The 25502-nt window shown below is 36.4% G+C and overlaps 1 protein-coding gene across 3 annotated transcripts in view; it reads left to right on the top strand.

The window, feature by feature from the left end:
• Positions 1 to 25502, top strand: part of LRBA (LPS responsive beige-like anchor protein) — a 401187-nt gene that overhangs the window by 275762 nt on the left and 99923 nt on the right. For all 3 annotated transcript variants that reach the window (XM_062602815.1, XM_062602814.1, XM_062602816.1), the window contains exons 44-46: positions 1502 to 1614; positions 16033 to 16173; positions 17368 to 17487. In XM_062602815.1, coding sequence (XP_062458799.1) covers positions 1502 to 1614; positions 16033 to 16173; positions 17368 to 17487 — 374 coding nt within the window. The remainder of the gene's footprint in view (positions 1 to 1501; positions 1615 to 16032; positions 16174 to 17367; positions 17488 to 25502) is intronic.

A 25502-nucleotide genomic window follows, 5' to 3' on the forward strand; every position in this document is an offset into this window, starting at 1 on the left:
GCTCAATTCACATGCAGACTTGGCTCTTGCTAACACAATTGATAAAACAAATGCCTCTGCTCCTGCTAATTCCATTTTATATAAATGGTCAGTTTTGCTTGTTTCTGTAATCACTCATTAAGTCAGAGATGCCAGGATTCTGGCAGATTTATAAAAGTAGGGGTAGATCTCTTTGCCTCTTTATTGCTGAAGTTGTTTGAAGCAAATCATGACACTTGTTTTCTGTGGCTCTAGTGAATGATGCTTTTCAGCTTTATTATTGAAATAATAAGGTGAACTTACCAACTTGGTATTTGAGGTTAAAAGGAATGAAAAGATGACATTATGGAGAAATTGAAAGTTTAGTTGCACATGATGGGGAGTTAAAATATTGTCATTATGGCTATCAAGATGAAACAAATAAAGATAGATATCACAGGATCATGTAAGTAGCCTAATCCAGAACAAGAGATAATATGCAACATAACCAACTGGTAAGGGAATGACAGGGCCTGACTATACCATTTAAAAGTTCTGCAAACCAGGATGGAGCAATACTGAATGGTGTAAGAGAACTGGGAAAATAAAAAACTTAGATGTAGTTTTAGAAAACTTTCTCTGACAACTTGATTGAGTTGTGAAATAATATTCCTCGGTAAGAGATAAAAACCCTTCCCTTGAGACCTTCAAGACCAGGCTAGACAAAATCTGAGAACATGCGGATTGGAGAGGATGTGAATGAATGGGCTTCTGCCACAGTATCATAAAAAGAAACAGTATCCTTGTAAAAATCATGCATTTTAAAATTGCAGACCAGGGTATGTGGTATATGTGTATGTACGGTGTACTATTATCGTAATTAAATATTTTGTTTTTACTGGAAGAAAGATATGTCCATCTTACAGATTCATAAAGATGCACATGTGAACATGAAACCAGAACAGATTGTCTGTTTTGGTAAATGGTGGTATGTCCATCATGGTCGATGGTCAAGGAAGAATTCCCTTCAAAGTGAATTCTCTAGATGAATGGTTATTACTTGCATAATTTCTCAATCTAAAATCCTGAGCTGCTTCATTCTGCTTTCACATACTGAGATTAATGCAGTATGTGAAAATACTGTTTTAATTTTTAGTATCAGCAAAAGTAATTCGCTCTCCCTTTTTTTTTTTTTTTTTAAGTGTTCCTCCTTAAAAAAACAGAAGATAATCAGGGAAAGTACTGCATAGAAAATGAACGGATTTAACTGTCACTTACTGTATGCAAAAGCACTTACAATTAAAGTGAAATGGGTTGCAGTGCTTTAAATTAAACGCTAGCAATTTGTAAACTTTTTCATTATCCATTTCAATAAAGCAAAGTAGAATACTGAAATGATAGAGAGTCTGAAATAAATTACAGTTTTCTTGATGAGCTCATAAAGTTATATTATTGTATCTTTAAAGATCGGTATTTTAGTTAAATATGACTTTTAACTCACGGCTTTTTTGTTGTTGTTCTTGTTGTTGTTGATGTTTGTCAGGTCGAACTTACAATGATTTAAATCAGTACCCTGTCTTCCCTTGGGTTATCACCAACTATGAATCAGAGGAGCTGGACCTTACACTTCCTAGCAACTTCAGGGATTTGTCAAAGGTATTTGTTGTCAGACACAGCTGCTTTTTTTTTTTCTGTCCAATATTTATCACAGTAGCTTTCAGTCTTGTTAATGGTTTTTCTGCATTTAGTGCAATAATGCTAAATGCACAACCATTAACAGTGTTTTATTTCTAAATGCATATACAGATAACAGGGACCAGAGTATGGAAAAATGAGTTACTGAGGTATTCTTACTGCTCACTGATACATTAAATTGTATCAATTTAATAACTTCGTGGAAGGCACTCTTAGTTGGAGCATACATGTTACATTTAATTTCAAAGTTTAATGAAGTCAGGAGTGCTGAAGCTGGTAAATACTGAAAACTATCCAAATAATTTTCTGGTTTTCTGATGAGAACTGTGCTTTCTTTAGTGGCTTTGCCCTAAAGATACTTTACACTTTAAATAGTTTATCATTGCCCTTACTCCTATAAGTAGAAACTTTATCTTTTCACTTCCTTTGTGTACCCCTTAAGGTATGCTCAAGTAGCACAGTTGTCCTTTGTCAGACAAACTTGGCCAGTTTTTAACAACTTCTCCAAACGACTCCTTTCTGGAAGAGTAGTCTTCTTGTTCTAAGGTTCTTTCCCAAACAAACATATGTTTCTGTGTGTTTTTTAATTAACAGTGACTGGTTATATGGTTTTCTCTGTTCATGAAAGTAATCTTTGAGGATTACTTAAGTATATGTTAAGTTCTGAGGGAAAATTTTCATTCCTGTTGCTGAGAGAGAACGTTACTTAAGAATGTAACCAAGTGGACATAACTTTAGGTTGCATCTATATCTATACCTATACTTAACCTTCTCAATCGTATGTTTGTAAACTGTGAAGTTATTACAGGAAAGAATTATTACAATATCAGATTTTGAATAATAGAAAATTGCAATAGTATTGTAGTTGTGAATATTAACTATAATTAAAATACTTGTGCTCTATATATTAGAGAGAGGAAACTGAGGTTAAATATAAGGAAGAAGTTCTTTACTGTGCGGGTGGTGAGGCACTGGAACAGGTTAGCCAAAAAAGTGGTAAATACTCCATCCCTGGCAGTGTTCAAGTCCAGGTTGGACAGAGTCTTGAGTGACATGATCAAGTGTGAGGTGTCCCTGCCCATGTCAGTGAGGGGTGGAACTAGATGACCTTGAGGTCCTTCCCAACCCTAACTATTCTATGATTCTATGATTCTATGTCATTCATACTGTATTATGAGTAGAAAGAGTTTAATTCATATTTAAGCTTGTAACATGGCAGTTTCTAATCTTTAACAAATGATAGGCAGAAAATTGCCCCTGTTGTTAGGGAATAGTTAACTTTTATGCATATATGTATATTTAATGTGCATTTTGCCTTATGTTCTATGTTGTTGATCAGACAGTAAATCTTGATCTCTGGAAATGTAACTGCTCTTCTGGATGAATGCCAGTCCTTCCCATCTATGCAGTGAACGTCTTTATTCTACATCTGTCTCAGACGTACCAGTTCAAGTTTTGGCTACTATGTTAGGCGTTTCTATCAGTATCAACTCTGTGTAGTTTAAATGTTCAATTTTGTGTCAGTTAATGAATTCATAGCAAATATCTGAAAACCTTTGCTAATATTCAACTATCAAAATGTTTGAAAGTCGTGCATATTGTGTTGTTTTCGATGTAATACAGTTGTCTTAGGGGTAATACATCAAAATAAATGCTAATTCTGTATCATAGCATATCTATGATTTTCCACTGCTAAAGGTTGTAAAAATACTTGAGGATATTTCATTTATCTTTTTATAGGGTTTTAACAGTCTTTTACTTATTTCTTTTCCTTATCCATGTCTAGAAAAGTATCACAATTTAGCGCTCCCACAGAGTAAAGAAGACTTTGATTTTCGTCTGACAGAAAGGGTGTCAGATCAATCTATATCTTTACTTTTTTGGTACCTAAGAACTGAAAAATTAACAACTTTTTTTTTAACTTTAGTGTTAGGAATTGCAAGTTGAAGTTAGGTATTAGAAAGTGTCAAATATGAATAACAGTTTTGTATATATATTAGCTAGAAGACCACAGTTAGTACAGATTTAGAGAACTTCAGTGTATAGGTTAAACCAACACTTTATTTAAGCAGCTTCTTATGGCATTGTTTTGAACATCAGTCACACAATGATAAACCAAAGCAACTGAAATGGATTGTGGTTAATATTACTGTCAGCCTGACGAATGCTCCTGACAAATGCCAGGAGTGCACTGCCAGTCTGTTACCCTGCTTTGACTCAAGTGTTTATTTCTTAAGAGGTGGCTGTGGTTTGGAATGAGTATTACATATTATATTTATAGCGGCATATATTTTATTTATACAGGAGACACAGTTTCCCACCAGAATGTGTCCCATTTTATGCATTACTTATGTTATTCAAAAGCACTTTTTTTTTCCCTTTTCTTTATTCAGTGGAAGCAATAAATTGTGTTGTGTTTCTGAACTTGGATAAGGAAAAAAAAGTAGAACTACACAATATCAGATATCAAAGCATGATTTTTTACTCTCTGAAGTTTGTTACAAGGTCTTGCTATATGCAAGTAGCTGCTGATAATTTTTCTTTTATAAGGCACAAAATTTTGTAAGATTATAAACTGACACTACTAGAAGAAGAAAATTATGCCATCCTTAAATCTTCTTTTATCTTCACCATGGCTACATGTGTACGTAATAATATTTTTATTTGTATTTTTATCATTTTAATGAAATATTTGGTAAATCATCTTCAATTTTATAGTAGCTAGAATGACTCCTTTTCCAGTCAAGTGTACAAAAGCACCAAATAGCTCTCACCTTCAGTGAAGTGAGGGGTTTAATTGGTATGTGGGAGCCAATGATATCAAATACACTTGAACAGTAGAGAAGTAATAGATTTTTTTACTATGACAAATTAGACTAGATTTGTTGTTCTAATGTAAACCTCACTGTTGACTTCTTCAGCACACCAGCCTGAACTCTTTTGCAGGGTGACCATTTCAGGAGCACAAAATTGATGCATATATAACTTGAGGAAACAGAGTGGGATGGGCATGAAATCTGCTTAGTTATCTCGTTACCCCTTGGCAAAGAGATAGAAAGTAATGAATGTTTTGATGTGCACCTATTATAGTTGTGCAGATTTTTTTTTTTGTCTAGAGAGGCATTAAAACTTCTACAGCATTCTGTAAACCAGTAGTTTTCGTGTAGGAAATGAAAATTACATTTCATTCAGCTTGTGCTCCAGCACAAAATCAGTGCAGGTTGCTACCAGTGTCGTGGTTTAAACCCTAGCCAGACAGCTTGTTCCCTCACTCCCGGTGAGTGGTGCCAGGCTGGAAGCACGGAGGTGAGACTGACTGGTCTGTAATTCCCTGGGTCATCCATTTTCCCCTTCTTGAAAATGGGGGTTATATTTCCCTTTTTCCAGTCATCGGGAACTTCACCTGACTGCCATGATTTTTCAAATATGATGGCCAGTGCCTTAGCAACTTCATTCGCCAGCTCCTTCAGGACCCGTGGATGGATTTCATCAGGTCCCATGGACTTGTGTACATTCAGGTTCTTAAAATGGTCTCAAACCAAATCCTTTTGTATAGCATGCCTGAGATCTTCATTCTCACAATTGAGAACTGACAATAGTGCAGTGGTTATGGCCTATTTTGATAGGCAATTACATCTGGAATATAGGCACTGAAACCTTTGATGCTTGACGTTGCTGGCCTCAGCTTCTGCCCTTCTTGCCTTGTCACTGGTATTTCAAGCAGTAAATTTGTCATCTGTACTTGTGACAAAAGATACCACTTAATTAAAAAGCATTTCAAAGCCAGACAGACTAAGCTGTCAGGGCAGTTCATGTGAATCCCTGCTTTATTTCCTGACAGTGCAGGAAATAAAATATTTCAAACTTTGTATCAGAATCTCTGGCGCTTAAGAAAAGGCCCAGTGTATTTTCTAGGATTTTGGATCACCTCAAGAAACAGTGGTAGAGATAATCAAGCCCTATCTACAGTCAGCCTGAAGCAGTGGTGTCTGAAGGGGAGACACATTTTTAACTATTCCTTTGTTTGTCTGTTAGGGATTTTGATCCTTTTAATATAAAGTATATTCATCAGATTCTTTCCATTATCATATAATAAGTCTTGGAGAAGTGGGAAAACTCCATCCTCTCTAAAATTGTGTGCAGAATAGGGAACAGTTCTGAGAAATTATTACAGAAGCTGGTTTATCACCTTTTGCAGATCTACATTTTATCTCCATACCTGATTGTGCAAAGGGGTCCACAGATCTGGACATTTGACATAAATTTTTTAGGGAAGGGAGTCAGTCAAACAGGAAGCAGTACTTAAGCAGTATCTTGATTTTTACAGATGCATGTGTTCGTAAAATTTAGGAAACCATAACAAGGCAAAAGCCATCTGAGAGAACAAAGACCCTTTCTTCCTAATATGTCCTCTTTGAATATAAGAGAGAGAGCTAAAAGTGGTGATGGTGGTGGTGGTAATTTTGATTGGGGTCCTTATTTGTGATATGAGAACTCAAAAGTGAAGTTCCTCTTTGAAGAAAGCTGTGCAGGAGTATAAATTTCTCTTACTGAAATCCCAGGACAGTGCTATAATTTTAGAACTGTCATGGGTTTGCTTTGTTTGGACCAGAAAATCTGTTGTGGAATTAGGATTAGTATCAATTAATTATAGGTTAGAAGAGATATCAAGGATAATCTGGTCCAACCTTCTTGGCAAAGTATGACCTAGAGTAGATGTCCTAACACTGTGTCAAGCAGAATCTTAAGTGTCCAATGCTAGGGAATCCATCACTTCCCTGGGGAGATTATTCCTCTGGCTGATTGTTATTGTGAAAAATGTTCCTCTTGTGTCCAGCTGGAATATCCCCAGGAGTAACTTGTGCTCAGTGCCCCTCACTTCAGCACTAAGGTGCTGAGTAGTCTGTTATACTTCCATGAAAAGTTTTGATTTAATAATGTAAGTTTTTATCCATTTCCGTATAGGGAGAAAGTGATGTTGTGAGTCTCTCAAATGTCAGTAACCCTCAGGCAGATTCTGTCAGGGACTTTTGCGAGTGATAAAATTGTTCTGTTATCCTTTCTGAAAGCTGAGTCAATCTGTTCTATCAGTGACTTTAGCACATTTGGCAAAAATAGGAAGAAAAGCTGCAAATGGTCCCATGGGTCTGTGACTCATTTGCAGCAGTCGTCTGCTTCTAGGTCCCAGGCTTGGTTGCAGCACCCTGGTCAGGTACCCATCCGGACCGCGCCCCATGCCCGCCAGCAGGTGGTTCAGGACCACGGACAGGGCATCCCCGCCAAATTCTAGCGGTTCTGTTAAAATGCAGTAACCGAACCACAGGAAACCATGGGGCACATGTCTGGTCATAAAATGCACTAGCAATCAAAATAAAGTAATTTCACACATGTCTTGTGCCAGAGACACTTTAAATGTGTGTTTTCTGTCTTCCTAATGTAAAGTGAATGTTACTCTCTTGATACAGTGTTTCTTCCTTTTTATATTCAGACGTTTGAACTCCAGCAGATTATGAGCTGCTACAGCACACATCTGTGTAATTCAGATTTCTAAACAAGCATGATGGTGTCTAAGTTGAAAGTTGCACTCATACTGCAAGTGAGGATGTGATTTAGCTCACCTAACTGGAGATGTCTAAAACTGAGTTGATCAAACTGCTAGGAGCGGGAAGCCTGTTGGGGTCAAAGGACAGTCCAGTTATAAAAATAGTGCTCAGAGAAAATGAGAACATGGTAAAATAATAGTAATAATAATAGTGATAGTCTTTGTTTAATGAGGAGTTTAAGGTGGCTCTCAGGCTGTGTGTGTACTTTGATGGACACATCAGATGATCTGTCCCAAACTCAAATATAAATAAACAAAAGTGTGGATCCAATGAAGGAAATCGATAGAAAAAGGTCAGTAAAAGAAGATGGTGTGATCCTAAAAGCTTGAATTGAATAGTCTAATAAGATTAAGACAAAATAATTTACATATAATATCCAGCCAATCACTTGAAACTTCCTCATTATCAGAAACGTAAGGTTACTTTCCAGAGTGAGGTGGTCACTGGCATTCCGAAGGTCTTTGCTGTACTTTATACTATCCAACATATGTGGTAATCTGAAAAAGAAGATTAAAAGGGAGCTGATAAATCTTTCTGCCAATACTAATTTGTTAATGGTAGTCGTTGTTTAAACCACCAGGACAATGGTATTGAGGATGATGGCTGACTAATCAGGAGATCTTGTGAAATAGGTAGTAAAATGATGGATGAATTCACCTTAGTGAAGCAATGCATGTGTGAATTGGTGTACATTGATGGGCACTTAGCTGACTATTTATATTCAGGACAATATAATCTGATTGTAACAGTTCTATGAAACAGTACAAGTTACAGTAAAAAACTCTTTAAACTTTCCCAAGTGCATCTTTCTAGCCGCCTGCTGCTGCTCTTTTGGTAGGGCTTGATGCTTAAACATAATACATAATAATGTATATTCTGTGTGCCTTGGCTGTGTTTAATCTGCAGAAAAGGCAAGTTTGTGCCAGCTTTTAGCTTGAGAACCTGTGATGTTAGTACAAGCCAAAAGGATTATGGTTTTAGTTCTTATTATCTTATATAGATCTGGCGCTAGGTGTAGTGGCTGCTGTTTTCTGTGACAGTGGCTGGCATGATCTGTTGGCAGAGGAGCATGTTCTGTGAATGGAAGGCAGGGAGATAATGTTTTCATCTCCTGCTGTGATTCAAGTGCATGGGACTTCTCAATAAATCCTGTTTCTCAAAATCCATAAAGGTTTTTTTTTTTTAATGAATGTTGATGCAGGCATTTCTTTTACTTGGCAGATTATGTCATGGATAGTATGTGGAAAAGGTTGCTTTTGTCTGGCAGGTGTATTTTCTAAGCTAGGCAATTACAATGCCATACCCTCCTTAGTGCCTGCAAGCAGCTTGATTTCTTCTCATGATTCTCAGGGACATGCAGCTGACTTTCTTCCTGACCCTTTGGAAGTGTAGAACACAACAGCATGCTTCAGTTTGGCTTCTCAGTAGTATTAGGGTGTAGTAATGCCTCAGATCCATGTGACTGATTCCATTGTGCTGAACTGTAGATTAAACCTTATGTAAAAGTGTATGTGTGCTTAATTAGGTTGCAAGTTTGCAGGTCAGCAGTATATTGTTCTGGAATCTGCTGTAGTAGCATTTAACGCTATTGTTTGTAATATGAAGGCATGGAGATTTTTCCTCTAAATTCAAATTCTTCCAAGACTTCTGGTGACTTGAGGTGTATCACTGTATCAATGTATTGCTGATGTTGCTGAACATTCTTTTTCTCAATTTTTGATGCTTGAGATTAGTTTCTAATCCATTTTTGAACTTTAGACTTTGGGAATCTTCCCTGTTATTTAATCATTAAATATTATTTATATTGACATGTTCAGACATTCTAATTATTAGACCATCTTTAGATCAGTTTTTATGACTGTTCTTCTTGTCATCAATAAAGGAATGTGTGTGCTCCTAAAAAATCTTCATAATAAACCATGTGTATAGATACTTCTAATTTGCATGCACACAACTCTTGTTTGCTTTTATTCCAGCCCTTTATTGACTTGTCAGTTTGTCCAGAATAGAAAATTGAGTTTTGGAAAATATATTTATAACAAAATGTGATCTGGTAAATTTCATTACATGATTTCTTTTAAATAGGGTCTTTTCAAAGAAAGCTGGTAAGTCGTGACTATTTAAAAAAGCATGTTTACATAAAAACGCTCAGTGGGTTTAGTGTGTATAGAATATATGAAATTTATTTAAAAAAACACTGAGATCAGAGGATTATAGAATTTCATCCCATATGCAGTGCATCAGGAAATGCCCAGGAATCCTATGCTTGATAAAAACGATGATCATAGTCAGCTGGTTATACTTGTCACTTAGTTAAAGGACCTTCTGGGAAATATTTGTCTGCACCCTAAGTATTAAATGCACATAAGTATTAAATGAAGTGTATATCTTTGTTTCTTCAATCATGTAAATAAAATAAAAAAGAAGTCTAAGCAAATAAATAATTTTCCTGTAAAAGTAACTACACATTTGGTGTAGTGGAGTGCTCTTGACTGGCTTTTGTTTTATCATGTGCACCAGCCCATATAGGTGGGAAGATGCTAAGTCATTTAAAATGAAGTCATAAGAGAGGAATCAGTCCTTAATCTCATCTAGCTCAATATCTTGCCTCTATGAACAGCCAGTAGCAGGAGCCTAGTGAAAAAGGGAAAACAGGGAGCATTCTTCAAAACTTGCTTTATGTTATTGTCCGATTTGTTTCCCTTCTTTCTACAAATTTTCAAGTGTCATACTTATTTGAAATACCTGTATTCAGAATAATGGATTAGATTATAAGTATAATGGATTAGAATTATAACTATAATGAATTAGAATTATACAAGTATAATGACCTGCCAATTCTAAAGGGGAAGAAGCTTAACTAGATGGAACTTTAACAATTATCCAGAAGATGTCTACTCAACAGATTCACGAGAGATGTGAGTTGACTTTAATGTTTGGAACAGAAGGCAGCACAGATATGTGAATTTTCTGATTTGATATCTTGATGTCAAAGTCGTTAAACTCACTAATATTCTTAGTTATTGCACAGTTTCAACATTACATATACGAAAGGTGTTTGACCATAGGATTCCTTATGTCACTAAGAAACCACATGAAATTCAAGTTGCTGCTTGTGTTGAAGTTCTCAAAAACTGAGTGTTATAAGTGACTAAAATATGCTTTACAATTAATAGTAAAACCCCCAATAAATCAGTTTTGAATTGGAGCATAAATTGTTGTGTATCACCTGAATGCACACTGGGGAAGAATACAGAAGTTCTGTCAAATTCTTTCCCTTTGGCTTCAGCCAGATTTTGACATCCAAATTCATAGTTCTGTCCCCCAGCCTAGTCTTTTACATAGGGTTTGGGCATCTGCTTTGAAACCAGTGCTTTTGGGAATGAATCGGTAAGGATTGTTTTTCTCCTTGGTGGATTGTTTCCAGTATTTAAATCTTTCTCAGAGCAGCTCAGAGACCAGTTTAGTTGATCAATGAGGGCAGTTCAAACACTTCAGCAGAAAATTGTTTGCTGTTTTATTTGGGATATGGTTCTTTAATGAATTTGAGTCAGATACGGATCAAAGTAAAATGCTCTCTAAAGAAGATGGGGGAGTTGCAGGGCCTGATTTTTAAGAAAGCAGTACTCAGTTGTTTGAGAGGAAGAATGGCAAGTTTTAGCAGAGAATGTGAATAGGTTCAGAGGGTGATACAGCATTTTGTGGCTGTTCTCAAACACAAAAGTGACAGATGAGAAAGTGGTGTTCTACATTATATGAGTTTATTCCCAGATATTTCCCAGCTGACCTAAGCTAATGAAGTTTGGGTATAATTAAACCCTTGCATCTTCTCTTCATATCCCTGTCTGGGAAAAAGAAGCTTTACTCAGATAATCAGGAAGTCCCACTGACATTATTACAAGTATTGGCTAGTTCTGGGAGTTAGTTGTATGTTGGTAATATATAAAGTAACTAAAGAAGCAATCCTCTAAAAATGCAGTTGTGGTTAGATTGCCGCAGAGTATACAGCACTTGGCATATTTACAGCAGTGAGAATATTAACAGTGGAACACTGAACACATTTCAGATTATCTGTACAATAGAATGCATCGGTAAGTGGGCAGGCTGCAGAGAAATCTTAAGGCTGGAAGAGATACTTTAAAATGGAAGACCTGAAGAACTTAATTTCTTTTGTTTATTAAAAAGTCTAATTATAGTCTGTAAGTATCTTCATGTACAAAAAATACCGGGTAAGTAGAGACTCTGTGATATGTCAGAGAGAAATGTAATAAGATTCTTGGGTAACCCACCAGTAAATTTAAAGCTGAAGTGAAGTGCATATTTTTTAGAATGGGGATCAAATTATCAGTAGAAAAAGCTTCCAAGAAAATTAGGAGATTGTCCATGTACTCAAGAGTCAGATGCCTTTATAGAAGGCAGGTTGGCCAAATACAGCTCATGCTATAATCAAGTGTAAACAGTTGGGCTCAAAGTGATGTAATGGAAAGGCATTTAATACTTGTCATACAAACACAAAGCTAGATGAGATGACCTAATGGTCTCTCTGGTCCTTTAAGCCCAATGAATATATGAAAAATATCAGTAATGAAAACCAGATAGTCATCTTGAAAATAAAACGTATGAAAAACAAACATCATACTTGGCAAGGATGCTACAAGACATAATTCAGTGATACAAACAATTGTATTCACAGAAATCCAAATACCTGGTTGGATGTGGATAAGAAAACAGTATAAAATATCACACAGGAAAACTTTTTTTTTTTTAAATTTCTCCCCCCCCCCCCCCTTCTCCTTTACCCCCTCCTCAGTGAAGATATTTTGAAATACAAATTTCAAAGAATTATGTTTTCATTAATTTTTAAATCTGTTTGCACTGATCAGCAGGGACTTAGTTTCTGGAACTGCCTACTTTTCAGAACTCAACAGGCACTTGTGTAGATCTCCTGATTTCCAGTAATAATTTTTAAGATTGCCATCTTCGCCAAAGAGGTAACAGTTAACAGGGAAGACAGAACGATGATATCTCAACTATTATCTGCAGTAATTTACTGCCATAGTATCTAGTCTTTCATGGAGTTTGAATATCAGTGAGTTAAAAACTCTTCCCAGTATTACAATGGATAGGAGACAGTAAAAGTGGCACTTTGTTTTAATAACAGAAGCCTGTGTAAGGACAATTAGAAAAGGCCTTCTAGGTAAAGAAAAGGTATGTCTGCTTATCTGGAGTAACACTGTTTAAGAAATAAAGACACATCAGATAGGAATAAAAAGTAAGTCTTTTTCTTCTTAAATGTGTAGCTATAAGTAAATGCATCATAATTCTTTCTGTATAAGACTTCACTCTGCTTTTGTTAGGTTATTAGCAATTTTAAAAAATGTCTGTATTCTTGAACGTAAGTGATGGAATCCAGGGGAGATTCTGCCTTTTGTAGAGGAGCAGTGAGCATTCTGCTTTCTTCTGTTGGCTGCAAAAGGGCCTCTTCTGAAAATGGAGGCAAGAAGGGCCACTGTGCCAAAGTCTGGCACAGGGTAAGATTAAGAACCAACAAATACAACTGTACACTATAGCGTATGGACATATTTAACAGCAGCAGATAGTAAGAGTCAGTGTGTTTTCTCAGTTATTTTTCAACAAACCGTTTTTCTTTGTTGTGTCTTAAAGAAAGCAAGGAGGCATGGTCCAAGGACTGAGATTTACTGTATTCCGTTCTTAGTCAAAATGTGAGGTTTATTTATTCGATAGCACTTGAAAAATTAATATCAAATGAGTTTGGATTTTTTAGGAATAGCTTGTAACTTCCATATTTGTAGCACAATGTTGTTAGAACAATGACTTTGGGTTAAAAAACAGCTGATCATGCTGCTGGAGAAGAAAAAAAAACAAAACTTCCTTACTTCAGTTCTTCCTCCACTTTGGACCCTTTCTGGAATGAGCTCTCACTTGAAAACCATATGCATAATTTTTTTTTCAATGTAGTTTGAAAACTTAGCAGCCATAAGTAAATTCTTTTTTCATCTTGTCTCTTGTAATCTCATCCATTGTTTTTGCATATTGGAATTTTTCTGTTGCTACTTTTCATCTTTTTTTCCCCCATCTAAATATTTTTTTTTAATTGCTGAATTAATATCTAAAAAAGTACTTCAGATAAAATGTATTCTGGAATTTGTGGATATGAAAGCTTTTTAGTTTGTTCCTCCTTAGTGATCTGTAGCCATAGAGAAACCATGTTGACTATTGTGAATTTGTGGTCTCACAGCTACATCTAGCATAGCTTAGTTTAGAGTTACTCTTTTTCCCTTGGCACTTACCCACAGGGGAGGGAATGCTGTATGCAATCAGGATACCCTGTTAATTTTGAAATATAAAATAATTACAAAATTTCAATTAATTTGTTTACTAAATTAAGTCAGATGGTGTTTGAATATTCCTTGTATGTGCTTTATTCTGTAGCTCAACCTTATTTAAGTGTTCACAGTGCAATGTAACACACTCATCCTTAGAAGCAGTTGTCAGAAAAATATGGGCCTGCCTGCTAGAATGTATTAGCCCAATACATTGTCTCCATTTTATTATGAAGCTGCTGGGGAAGCTGTGATATACAGCACTGTCATTACAGATCTATTGTTAGAAGGGTTCTGCAGTCTTCTGTGTGCTGCCATTAATTTATAGCAGTAAACAACATGTAGCCCTCCAACTGCAGCAAAGCAGAATCTTTTAATGAGGTGGATGTTATTACCACAATAAATCAGTGCATTCGTGTAATGTATAATTCAATGTGTGTATTCCCACTGTAACTTCTCTGAGTAAGCTGATAGTGTATCATTGTCAGTGCACAGCTCCATGGTTCTTTTTTTTTCCCTAAGCTTTCTTTCATTTGGGGACTTTTATTATTTGCTTGCAAATAAATGTGACATGTCTTGATAGTTGTCCTGTTGCAGGCTTCAGAAACCAACTGTAACAATAACAGCCAAAATCAATACTGTGGATTCTGGCTATATGGATCTCTGCATGATACCATTTTTTTATTTTTTATTTTTTATTTTTCTGAAAAGAGAATGAAATCAATTCTAATTGGGTTTAGCTTTATATTCAAGGAATGTAATTCTGTAACTATTGATTTGGGCTATACTCATTTGGAGAGTAATAAAAATATGGGCAGATAAAGAGAATACATAAAATGTAACAGAACCATGCAGCATAATGCTGTTTCTATTTTTAATTTATATAATTTGTCTACGAATAACCTTCTTTTTTTTCCCTCAAGCAAGCTGAATCTGTAGGGAAAATCAGTACAGATGGAGATACCAAAATGGTTCTTGGAACAAAGAGACTTGGAGTTAGTTTCATTCTTCCCTGGAATAAATTTGCTAAATCAGATAAAAATCCTTTTACACAGGAACCACGTCTCTTAAAGGGTTATATTCCAAATTAGTGAACTGCAAAAACAGTAATTAACCTAAAATGTTTTCTTTATCCTATGCAATGTGAAAGCCTCCCCTAAGTAAAAAATGTAAGATTAGATCTTAGGTCATGCATACATCTAATCTATCCTAGAAAATACTTTGAAGCTTGTATGCCAAATTTCACGTGAGCTGCAAAGAAGCAGTTATTTGAATAATAATAATCCGATTAGCAGACATAGTTTTGCACTTGAACTGTGCTTTAATTAATGACTAGGTTACTGATACTTTTGTTCAAGGCTTTGAAAGTTTTTCTTTACCTTGTAGGGCATTCTTAAGTATATTCATTCTTCCAGAACAGAAAGAAGAAAATATTTTTGCATGCTTATTCTTCAGTTATACTTGAATTCGTGCACTGGCTGTACATATTTTATATTAATAACATGCAGTGTGGTCAGTATGTATACAGAATGGTATTGCATATATGTTTTGCAAGTATATGCAAAGATATTTTAAACCTCTTACAGCATTTTATATGTTGAATGGCTAAATTCACTTTTAGGTTTCTTAGTGATTTATATGATATATACTCATTTTTCCAAATCCTTTATGTAAAAATCTGCTAAAGAAGTTACACAGCTTTCTTTTATTTGAAAAAATTTGTGGGTGTTTATGTCCTAGGTACGTGCTGAACAAAGAATAACAATACTGGTGAAAGTGGAATAGACTTTTTTTAGTCCTATGTACTTTATTTGTTTCTTCTATATCCATGCTTTCATATAGAAATTGTGCTATTTTATTTGTCTATTTCAAAGTTTCAAGTTTTATCCATTAAGTAAAACTTGTCTTGGGATGATAAGAAGCAAACATAGAAAGAAGAATAGTAATGTAAAAATTCCATGTGCAATGTTAATATTCTTCCACACTATTGGTCACTAATTTAAAAAAAAAAAAAATATCCAAAGATGTTTCTTGTTGTTGCTTACCATTTGCTTAACAGTTCATTCAACCTGCACACATATCCAAAGGCTCACAAGTTAAGCACTCTTTGCCCAAGACATTCCACTGTGAAGTGTTTTTTTAGTCTTTGACTTGAACCAGCAGTAAATAGAAATGAAGTCCATATGAATGCAGAAGACACTTTTCCCTTTGCAGTGTGTGCTTGTGCATGGAATCCTGGTTTGGAATACACAGATCTGTTTGGGTGTTTATAGAATCCAACACCTGCTTATGCAAAACACCAAAACCCCTCTTCTGCATGGATGCTGATAATTTTGGTTACCAAAAAGAGCAAGGGGAGTATGATGTGATAACAGGTCATCTTATCTTTGTTTACTTAACCTATATATTTTTTTTTTTTTACAACCTTGTAGCCTATTGGAGCTTTGAACCCAAAGAGAGCAGCATTCTTTGCTGAGAGATACGAATCGTGGGAAGATGAACAGGTTCCAAAATTTCACTATGGCACGCATTATTCAACTGCAAGTTTTGCACTCACATGGTTATTGAGAATTGTAAGTATATCTTTTGAAAAGATATTTTCCTTTAAATGATGCTGAAAGCAACAAATAGCTGGGAATGAATAAACTAAAACTCAGTGGCATGAGAGAATACTAAAGTTTTCTTGTAATCAGTAGTGTAGGGTAAATGTATTCCAAAGTTTGAGCAGAAGATTTTAATTTTTGTGGTACAGCCTTTTCAAGTCAGTAAAGCCTTTTCTCCCTAAAAAATTCCTTTTTAGTATACATTCTTACACAACTTTAAGCATGGTTAACTTTCTTTCTTTCTTGATATTTTCTGAGTGGACCATGTGTTGAACATTTGTGGTTCTTAGTGAATTTATTTAATTTTCACTTTATAATGAGTGTGAGTTGGTATCTGATAATCATGAAATTCTGTGGTTTAAATAGTTCATTTTTTTTTAGATCTGCTGATATTTATATGGAAGTAACTTTTGAGATGATACGTATTGATAGTATATTGGTTAAACAACATGTTTTTCTGTAAAATTGAAAGGTGATTTATCTCCTAGAAAGTAATTTCTTTGGGAAAGCGTTAGCAGCACATCATTAATTAAAGCTTGTTAGAATGTACAAGCATACATAAATCCTCAAAGTAATTTATAGTGCTTAGCTAATTTCAAGCAATTATCCACTAATATGTGCTTAAGTGTTATTTAACTAAGAGGAGGCTTTTAAATCTTTCAAACATTTTTCTTTCTAAATCATAAATTACATATTTAAGGAATAGCTGTCATAATGCTATCTGTATTGAATGTGTTCAGTCAGTCATCTGTATTAATAGATTACCTTGAACAAAATAAAACGCATGTGTTATTTTTGTTACATGGTAGTTTAAAAAGTATATAAGGTAAAAATATTGAGCTTTTTCATGGTTTTGAGAGCAGTGTGACAACTGACTGTAGCTTCTCCTCCAGCCTGTAAATATCTTCTTTTATTTTTTTTTGCTTTCCTTTATCTGAATATATATGCATGGAGGAGGAATGAAAAACATGTGTTGAACAAATAAGTTGCAGTTTTTATTTCTCGTTCTTGGATAATATAATTAACTCTTCGTAGTTAATGGTGTGTCTGCTAGAATAGCATCATTAATAGCCAAATCCCAAAAGAAAAATAAATCCCTTTGCCCACTGAACTTCCTAAAGAAATTAGTTGCTGGTTTTAATTAATCTTTTAATATATATTTAGGAACCCTTTACAACACTTTTCCTAAATCTGCAAGGTGGGAAGTTTGATCATGCAGACAGAACTTTCTCATCTGTTTCAAGAGCATGGCGCAATAGTCAGCGTGACACTTCTGATATCAAGGTAAAAACTTTCCGGAAATGTGTTATCATATTTGATACTGCATTTGCCTTTATTGTAGCTGTGATCATAGGACTACACGTTACGAAAAAGGGAAGAAGATCTGGAGCTATTCTACCACTTGGGAAAAGATGCAAGGGAGATGACACATGGTTTTACTTCTGTTAGAATATTTCAGTGAATTCTTTTGTAAAACTTTATCAAATATTTTTAGTCCTGTTGTGGTTTAGGTAGGTAGGCATTGAAGGGAGGAATGAGTTAAACAAATAGTTTGGGATCTGAGTAATATTTTGAACTGTAGAGGAGAACGAGGAGACAAGGATGTTGTCAGTGGTGGGAAAGCTGTATTGGCCTCAAATCTAAGATCAAAGAGTAATAGTAGAATTGTATTTTTAATGTCAGGAAGGATGGAAAAGTGTGAAGAAAATCAGAGGCTAACTCAAAAATGTCATGCAACTAGCAAGAGACATAAGTATAGTCTATGACTATATACGTAGGAGAAAATTAAGGAAAAATTGATATGCACATTAAATAGAATGAGGAAATTGTCAACTGATAGTGCTGAAAAAGTAATGTCTTTGTTGCATCCATGAGTCCACACCACCAATGAATGGCAACCAGTGACTACTGAAATTAATACCACTTATAAAAATACAGGAGGTCTATAGCAAATTGGGAAAGAACAGATTAGAAAATACAAGCACGTTAGATTTTTTTTGGAATTTGCTGGTCATTATGAACTTCATTCTTTTGTACCTACAGGACTGGCAGGCAACATTTCAGAGTGCCTTTTTCTTTTTTCTTTTTTTTTTTTTTTTTTGAGAAAGGGAGGAGAAGAAAGCAGGGTTGGGCAAATCAAGTATTTATTTATGAGGTGAGTTTAACTGCAATTCGCAGAAAAATACTTGTGCAAATAATTAGATTATGTTTAAGTGCCAAGAGGATAGCAAAGAGACAAGCAACTCAAACACGTGTTTATCAAGAAGAGATTATGTCAAAGCAGTCACAGCTTCTGATGGAAAAGTTAACAGACCTTGTAAGCAGAGAAGCAGCAGACAATTATCTTAGTTTCTGAAATTGTCTCATGAGAAAGGTGGGAAAACTTGGTCTAAAAGAATCCACTGTATCTGGAGAATAGTTACCAGTGGTTCATTACTAAAATTCAAAGATGTATTGAGTGCAGTTCCTGATAATAACAGGTTAGGCCTCAATTTCCATTGATCTTGGATTGGAAGGTACTGGAAATGTAGCGGAATTGGAAGTATTTCTTGCAGAAGGGAAAAATTATTAGACAAAAGTGTTAGATAAATTTTATTAGGGACAATGAAATTGTAATTTTCATGCAGATTCTCATATGGTTGGGTAAAAATATAACACAGGTAACAATCTGCTGTGCAGAAAAAAACCCAGTACAAATCAAAAAACAGCAGTAGGGTGGTAGTTCATCACCAGTGTGAATTAACAATATTGTAGTGTAACAAAAGGTGAGTAATGTTTTGCAGAAGATACATGAACAGGACACAGTATGACTTTCAATATATATGAAATACATCTTCAGCTTTGCCCAGCTTTGATAAGGCCTTAGCTGGAGTATTACGTTCAGTGGGAGAAAATCCACACTGAAACGATAGCAATGCAAGGTCTTGAAATTAAAATGCAATGAAAGCTAGAGTATCTCCGCCTGTTTTTCTTCTAAAGAAGAGGAGATTGAGGAGAAACCTAGGACTCTTCTGCTACTTAGGGCTGCTGCAAGAAAGGAAGGAAAAATCTGTGCTGCCCATGCTGGATAGAATAAGAATTAATGGATTTAAATATCAGGGAGATTTGGATTAGATGTGAAAGTCACCTTCTAACAGAACAAATTGAATCACCGAATGCTTCCCCCTGGGGGGGGGGTGGGGGGGTGGGGGGTGTATGTATGTCAGAAATGTTTAGATATCTCTTGGAAATTATATATGTGCAAGATGGTTCTACCTGTAGAGGCATCCCTACTGTTATGGGTGGCCTCTTGAAGTTGCTTGCAGTTTTCTGAGGCTGTGATTTGCCATGAACTACATTATACTGCTATGAAGAATCTGAATGAGTGCTAAGATTGACTAGAAGAGTCTGTTCATGCAGCCGGATGAGCAGCCAGGAAGAGGGTGAGGTGGGATTTCCTAGGACACATTGAAAGAATTAGGAAAGAAAATTAGTCAAAGAGGTGATGTCTATGAAATTAAAGGAAAGAGAGCCTGGAGTTCTTAACATTTCTAGGTTGTACATTAATAAAGAAATGGTGTATAGAAAAGCTGTCTAGTTTGTATCCACTTCTTTTTCAATAGACGGAAAAAACAGAATGTATATTTTAACCATCTTATATGGACATGTGCTAGAAGAACTTGATGCTGGAAAATCAGTCTGTCACGGTTTAAGCCCAGCCTGTCAATTCAGCCATGCAGCCCTCACTCACTCCCCCTCCTTCCTCCCCCCACTCCCGGAGGGATGGGGAGGAGAATCAAAAGAATGTAACTCCCACAGGCTGAGATAAGCGCAGTGCAGTAACTAAGGTATAACACAAAGCCACTGCTGCTACCACCAGTAATAATAATGTTAAGGGAACTAACAAAGGAAGAGAATACAGCCACTCACCACCTGCTGACTGATACCCAGCCCGACCCAAGGAGTGAACTAGCCCTTCTGGGTAACTGCCCCCAATTTACATACCGGGCATGACGTGCTGTGGTATGGAATACGTCTCTGGCTAGTTTGGGTCAGGTGTCCTGTCTTTGCTTCCTCCTGGCTTCCTGTCCTCCCTGGCAGAGCATGAGACTCACAAAGTCCTTGGTCAGAGTAAACATTACTGAGCAACAATTAAAAACATCAGTGTTGTCAGCGCTGTTCCCAGGCTGAAAGTCAAAACCACAGCACTGCACCAGCTACTAAGAAGGAGAAAAATGACTGCTACTGCTGAATCCAGGACAGTATCCACCCCTTATTCCGTACCATTTACATCATGCTCAAATCCCACATTTTCAATATACCATCACTCTTTTCTCATATATATACATATATATGCATCCACGCCGAGAGAGAGAGAGAGATCATTCCTTAGTGCATGGACCAATCCCTATAAAGCTTCTGAGTCCATCTGGTCCATGATGTCGGGCTCCATCTCTTTTAACAGTTTTTCAGAGCAGGAGAGACTGTGTGCAGTGCTCACACTCTTGAATAACCTGGGCAATAGTGTCCATTGCTAAGTCCACCCCTCGATCATGAGTCCATCTCTATGTTGCATCTCTGCCCTGATGGCCTGAAGTGTCATGGGCCCCCCAGGCTCAAAATAATTCGCCCTCCCCTTCAGCAATTTCTGCAACTTGTCGCTGGGGACTCCATACAGCTGCCTTCCATCTCCGACGCTTCCAAAGCACTGGAGGGGCCCAGTGGACTAGATACTTGCCCATACTGTCCCCCACACCCTGCCACTCATGGCTGTCTAGCCTTGGGGAAAATCTCTTGGTCCTCCTATATCATCATCTGATCCTAGACAAGACCCAAACACGACTCCTTAACTTTCGAGATCGGATGAAATGGTCGTGGGTAAAACACACTCTGTATGTGTGCCAACATGCTGATCCCCATCACAATCAGCAGGCAGGTCTCAAGGGTACCCAAAGGCCATTCAAAGCCTGACCGAGCAGTGATCTAGCCCTTCTGGGTAACTGCCCCCAGTTTACATACTGGGCATGACATGCTGTGGCATGGAATACCTCTTTGGCTAGTTTGGGTCAGGTGTCCTGTCTCTGCTTCCTCCCGGCTTTCCTTCCTCCCTGGCAGAGCATGAGACTCACAAAGTCCTTGGTCAGAGTAAAGATTCTGACCAGCAACTAGAAGCATCGGTGTTATCAGCGCTGTTCCCAGGCTCAAAGTCAAAACCACAAAGCTGCACCAGCTTCTAAGAAGGAGAAAAATGACTGCTACTGCTGAACCCAGGGCAAGTCTTTTTAAGGCCAGTTGGATGGAGTCTTGGGTGACAAGGTTTAGTGTGTGGTGTCCCTGCCCACGGCAGGGGCGTTGGAGCTAGATGATCTTAAGGTCCTTTCCAACCCTAACTATTCTATGATTCATTCTATGAGCCAGTAGTTAGTTAAGGATTTGAGATAGATTGAATTGGGAACATAAATGTAGTCAACTACTCTGGCTGATTAAATAATGTTAAGGATTTTGACCATCAGCTGCCTGGATTCCTGTTGATACTTCTGTAACTGATGAAAACCTGACAGTTTAATGCATTGATTTATAGAAATGCAAAAGATTCGTGAAGCCATTTGCAAGACCTTGATAGTGGCAGGCCGAAGTGAATAGAATTGTATTTTGATGCATGTGGAGTAGGGGGCAGAAAGGAAAAATGAAGGGCTTACTCCTATTCCAGCTAAAAAAAAAAAAAAAAAAGAAAAAGTGGATTTTTCAGAACCATTGGGCTGATCACAGGAAATTGGTTCTCTTTGCTTCTTGCTTGAAGAGAATGAAGTTAGTAATTGATGGTCACTGTCCTAAGGTTATTGTTAAACTTAGTTGGAGGCATCATATATTACAACAAGGACTAACATGAGCTAGCTGTGGAAGCAACTCTTGTTGGCTGGTATCACTTCAACAGAGAAAGCTAAAGCATATGTGTGGTCACAACCAATCTATGTCAATATCCTGTGAAAGTCTTGAGTCGATGATCAAAGCAGGAAACTAATACTGCACTGTTGTATAACCTTTGGTTGAACTTTTCAAATTTTGATTTCAAGAGGTGATATGTTGCATAAAATTTAATTTCCTCGTTGTCCCCATCCATTTCTTTAAGGAATGCAAATTGAAAATTCTTTGGAAGTTTTCTAGTTTCTCACTATTACTCTGACATTTTTATTTATTAATTAACTGTTGCCTTTCAGTTATTAACCATGTGTTTCTTAAATTGAATCTTCTGCAATGAAGAATATTAAATGTATTTCAATTCTGTGAGAGTACCACTTAGTACCTTTAAAGTACTAGACAGGCATGACCATTAACTCATATAGTTACTTCTTGATTTACATTATTAGTGCAAACAACCCTGGTTAGTTTTGTTAATACTGTATAAAAAGCAAACATTGATAGCCTGTCACTGTTTAACAGAAAAATAGTTTGGGGCTTTGATTAAATTCCAAAATCTGGAAGTTAGGTCTGTCCTTGTGTGTTGCTGTTTTAATTTGATGATTGTGTAGATTTACACATACTTGTTCAGAAGCAGGTATTATTTCTGGTTTGGTAGCTAACCTATTGCGATAAATTTATTTATCATTATATTAATGGTTACCGAGGTGGCTCTTTGCATGTGTTTTCTCTTTTCCAAGTGTAGTGCTCTGCAGATTTATTTATTTATTTAAATACTGTATATACAGGTTTTCGATATTGTTTGAAATTTTCTTATGTTCTTAATTTCATCTGAAATTTTGTTACTGCACCTTCTATGCCAGGTCATTAATAAGATTATTGACTGGTATTAGGAACATAGTAGACCCCATTACAAAGTCTTCACAGTTTGACAGTGAGCTATTGATAGCTGCTCTTGGAATATGGATTTCCAGCTTGGGTACTCCTACATTATTGTAACCTAATCTAATCTCCATTTCTCTACTTTGCTTATAAGAGTGTCACGGGAGGCTGAGACAGTCTCACTGGTCCTTCTCAAAAGTGAAGCAGCACCTTACCTATTTTTCTCTCACCATCGACTATTGCAGTTGACTTTGAAAAGAAAACTAGATTGGCTTAATGTGATTGATTTTTTGCCATTTTTAACCAAGTTACAGTTATTAATACAGAGTTATCTACTGTTCTTCATGCCTTTTGCTCTGCTGCTTTGTGTGTGTTCTTTTTTCATGTGCTTATGGGTTGGAGGGGGTTTTTTGGTGCATTTGATTAGTTTTGTTCAAAAGGAGATGCTAGAAAACCATAAACTCACAGAAAGCATTAGTAAAATCCACTTATGCTGTTCTAGATTGTTCTATCATAAAATGGGTACTAATTTCTTATGATACAACACATATCAGTGATAGCTATTGTGAGGCTGGTTATCATGGTATTGAATAGCTAAACTGATATCTCATACAGGTATGTTTGGCAAGTTGCAAACCTTTCTCTTGTCTTGAGGTTCTCATAATATAACCTAACAGTTTAATTTTTAGGTACAGTAATGCCGTTTTGGCAAGTTAGCTATATTATAAAACTCATTAGCATCACATTATTTTGGACATTTTTTCTTTAAATCAAACTTCCTGTTTAAAATTTCTTTGACTTGTAAAGGTATTAAACAATGTCTGTTATAATGTATAGATTGTCTTGGGCTTCTGGGTGTGTACTGGTATTATAAAGTGGGTATCAGGAGTAGATAAACACTGAGGAGATTGGAGGAGAATGGGTTTCACCAAGATTCTTCAGGAGTGTCATGGGAAGGGCCTGCTTACTGTGCTTTAAACTTGTGGGAACTTAGTTATCTTTATAACCTGCTGTAAAATTTGGCTAAAATTGACCAAGAAACTTTAGATGTTTTTGGAGGAAATGGAGTTTGCTGTAAATATGCCAATGAGAACATGTGAGCTGCAGCATTGAGTAAGACTGATTGAAAGACATTTTAAACAATGTGTTTAAACCTTGGTACTAGAGGCAAGAAACTCTATAGTTCCAATCTGCTGGAACATTCAGAAACTGGAGGATGACAAATTTCATTACTTTCTTTAAAATACGTATTAAAGAAAAGGTTGAACCTCGCTAAATGGCAACTCATGCTTATTGAAACAGGCTGCCTAACATACGCGTGCTCAAGACACCTTGTAACTTTATAGGCTTTTCTGCATTTGCTTTGAGTTGTTTTATACTTCTCCATCTAATAGATGGGAGTTTCAGAATTTACAAAGAATGAAGTTGTTGCCAAACTGACAATATTATTTTTGTGTAGGAGAAATTGCATGTCATATTACTAGCAAGGTCAAAGATGTCCAAGAGCAATAACTAGCAAAATTCAGAAGCCGGTACATAGTAATTCAGATTTTTAATATAAACTCTGTGTATGTTGTAACAAAACTTTTAACGTATTTATGATGCAGATCTTTGGTTTTCATGAAATGTTTGTTTTTCTGTAAAATTGTGCCAAGATCCGTAAGAGGAACATAGTTCTCTGAGAAAAAATAATAATTCTAAATTCAGTCAGATCTGTATATGGTTATCTGTGGGAATTGCAGTTGTTAAAAGTATTGACATCTGGGTGTATGGATAAGAAAGTTCCATCCAATATCTGTGGTTACTTCTTTTATACCCAGCCATAATACTTTTAATATTTGTTCCAAACTTTTTGTGTAACTGTTGAAATAGTAAATGTCAAGTAAGTTACGGACAAATTTGCTGAAGTCCAAAGGAGAATAACCAGAGATCTAGAAAATGAGACCAGTGATATAAAGTTGAAGATTTTAGGTTGTTTACTTTGGAGAAAAGAAAAACAAGGACAGAAACATAGAGTGCTTTGGCAGTGGCAGTTGTAATGCTTTTACCTTGCTGGGGATTTTGGCTGGTAGGCACAGTGCACTTCATTTTATGGAATCATAGAACAACCTCGGCTGAAGGCACTGGAAAAATCATCTGGTCCAACTTTTTTTCAGGGAGTCCTAGATGATTTTATCTAGTACCTTTTCCAACCCCATCTTGAAAACCTCGAGTGCTGGGGACTCTGCCACATCCCTGGGGAGGTTGTTCTGGTGAACAGTAATTCTCAATGTAAGTAATTTCTTTCTTACATCGAGATGAATTCTCTTGTATACTTCTTGTTCCCGTGTGCTGCTGTGCCACCCTTGGCACTGGCCTATGTGCTATCAGTCCTTAGTGCAGGAGGAGAATAGTTTTTAGAAAGTGCTGCTGGGGATGGAGTTAAGGCTGCTCGTTTACATTCACGCCTAAAAAGGGGCAACTGCTGCTTGTGTGCAGTGTGAATATGACAAGGAATGGGCTCCAGCTACAGCAAGAGC

This window comes from Pezoporus occidentalis, unplaced genomic scaffold (assembly GCF_034315485.1).
Source record: "Pezoporus occidentalis ecotype Australia unplaced genomic scaffold, CSIRO_AGI_Poc_V1 ctg79, whole genome shotgun sequence".
In the NCBI taxonomy this organism is placed as follows: Eukaryota; Metazoa; Chordata; class Aves; order Psittaciformes; family Psittacidae; genus Pezoporus; species Pezoporus occidentalis.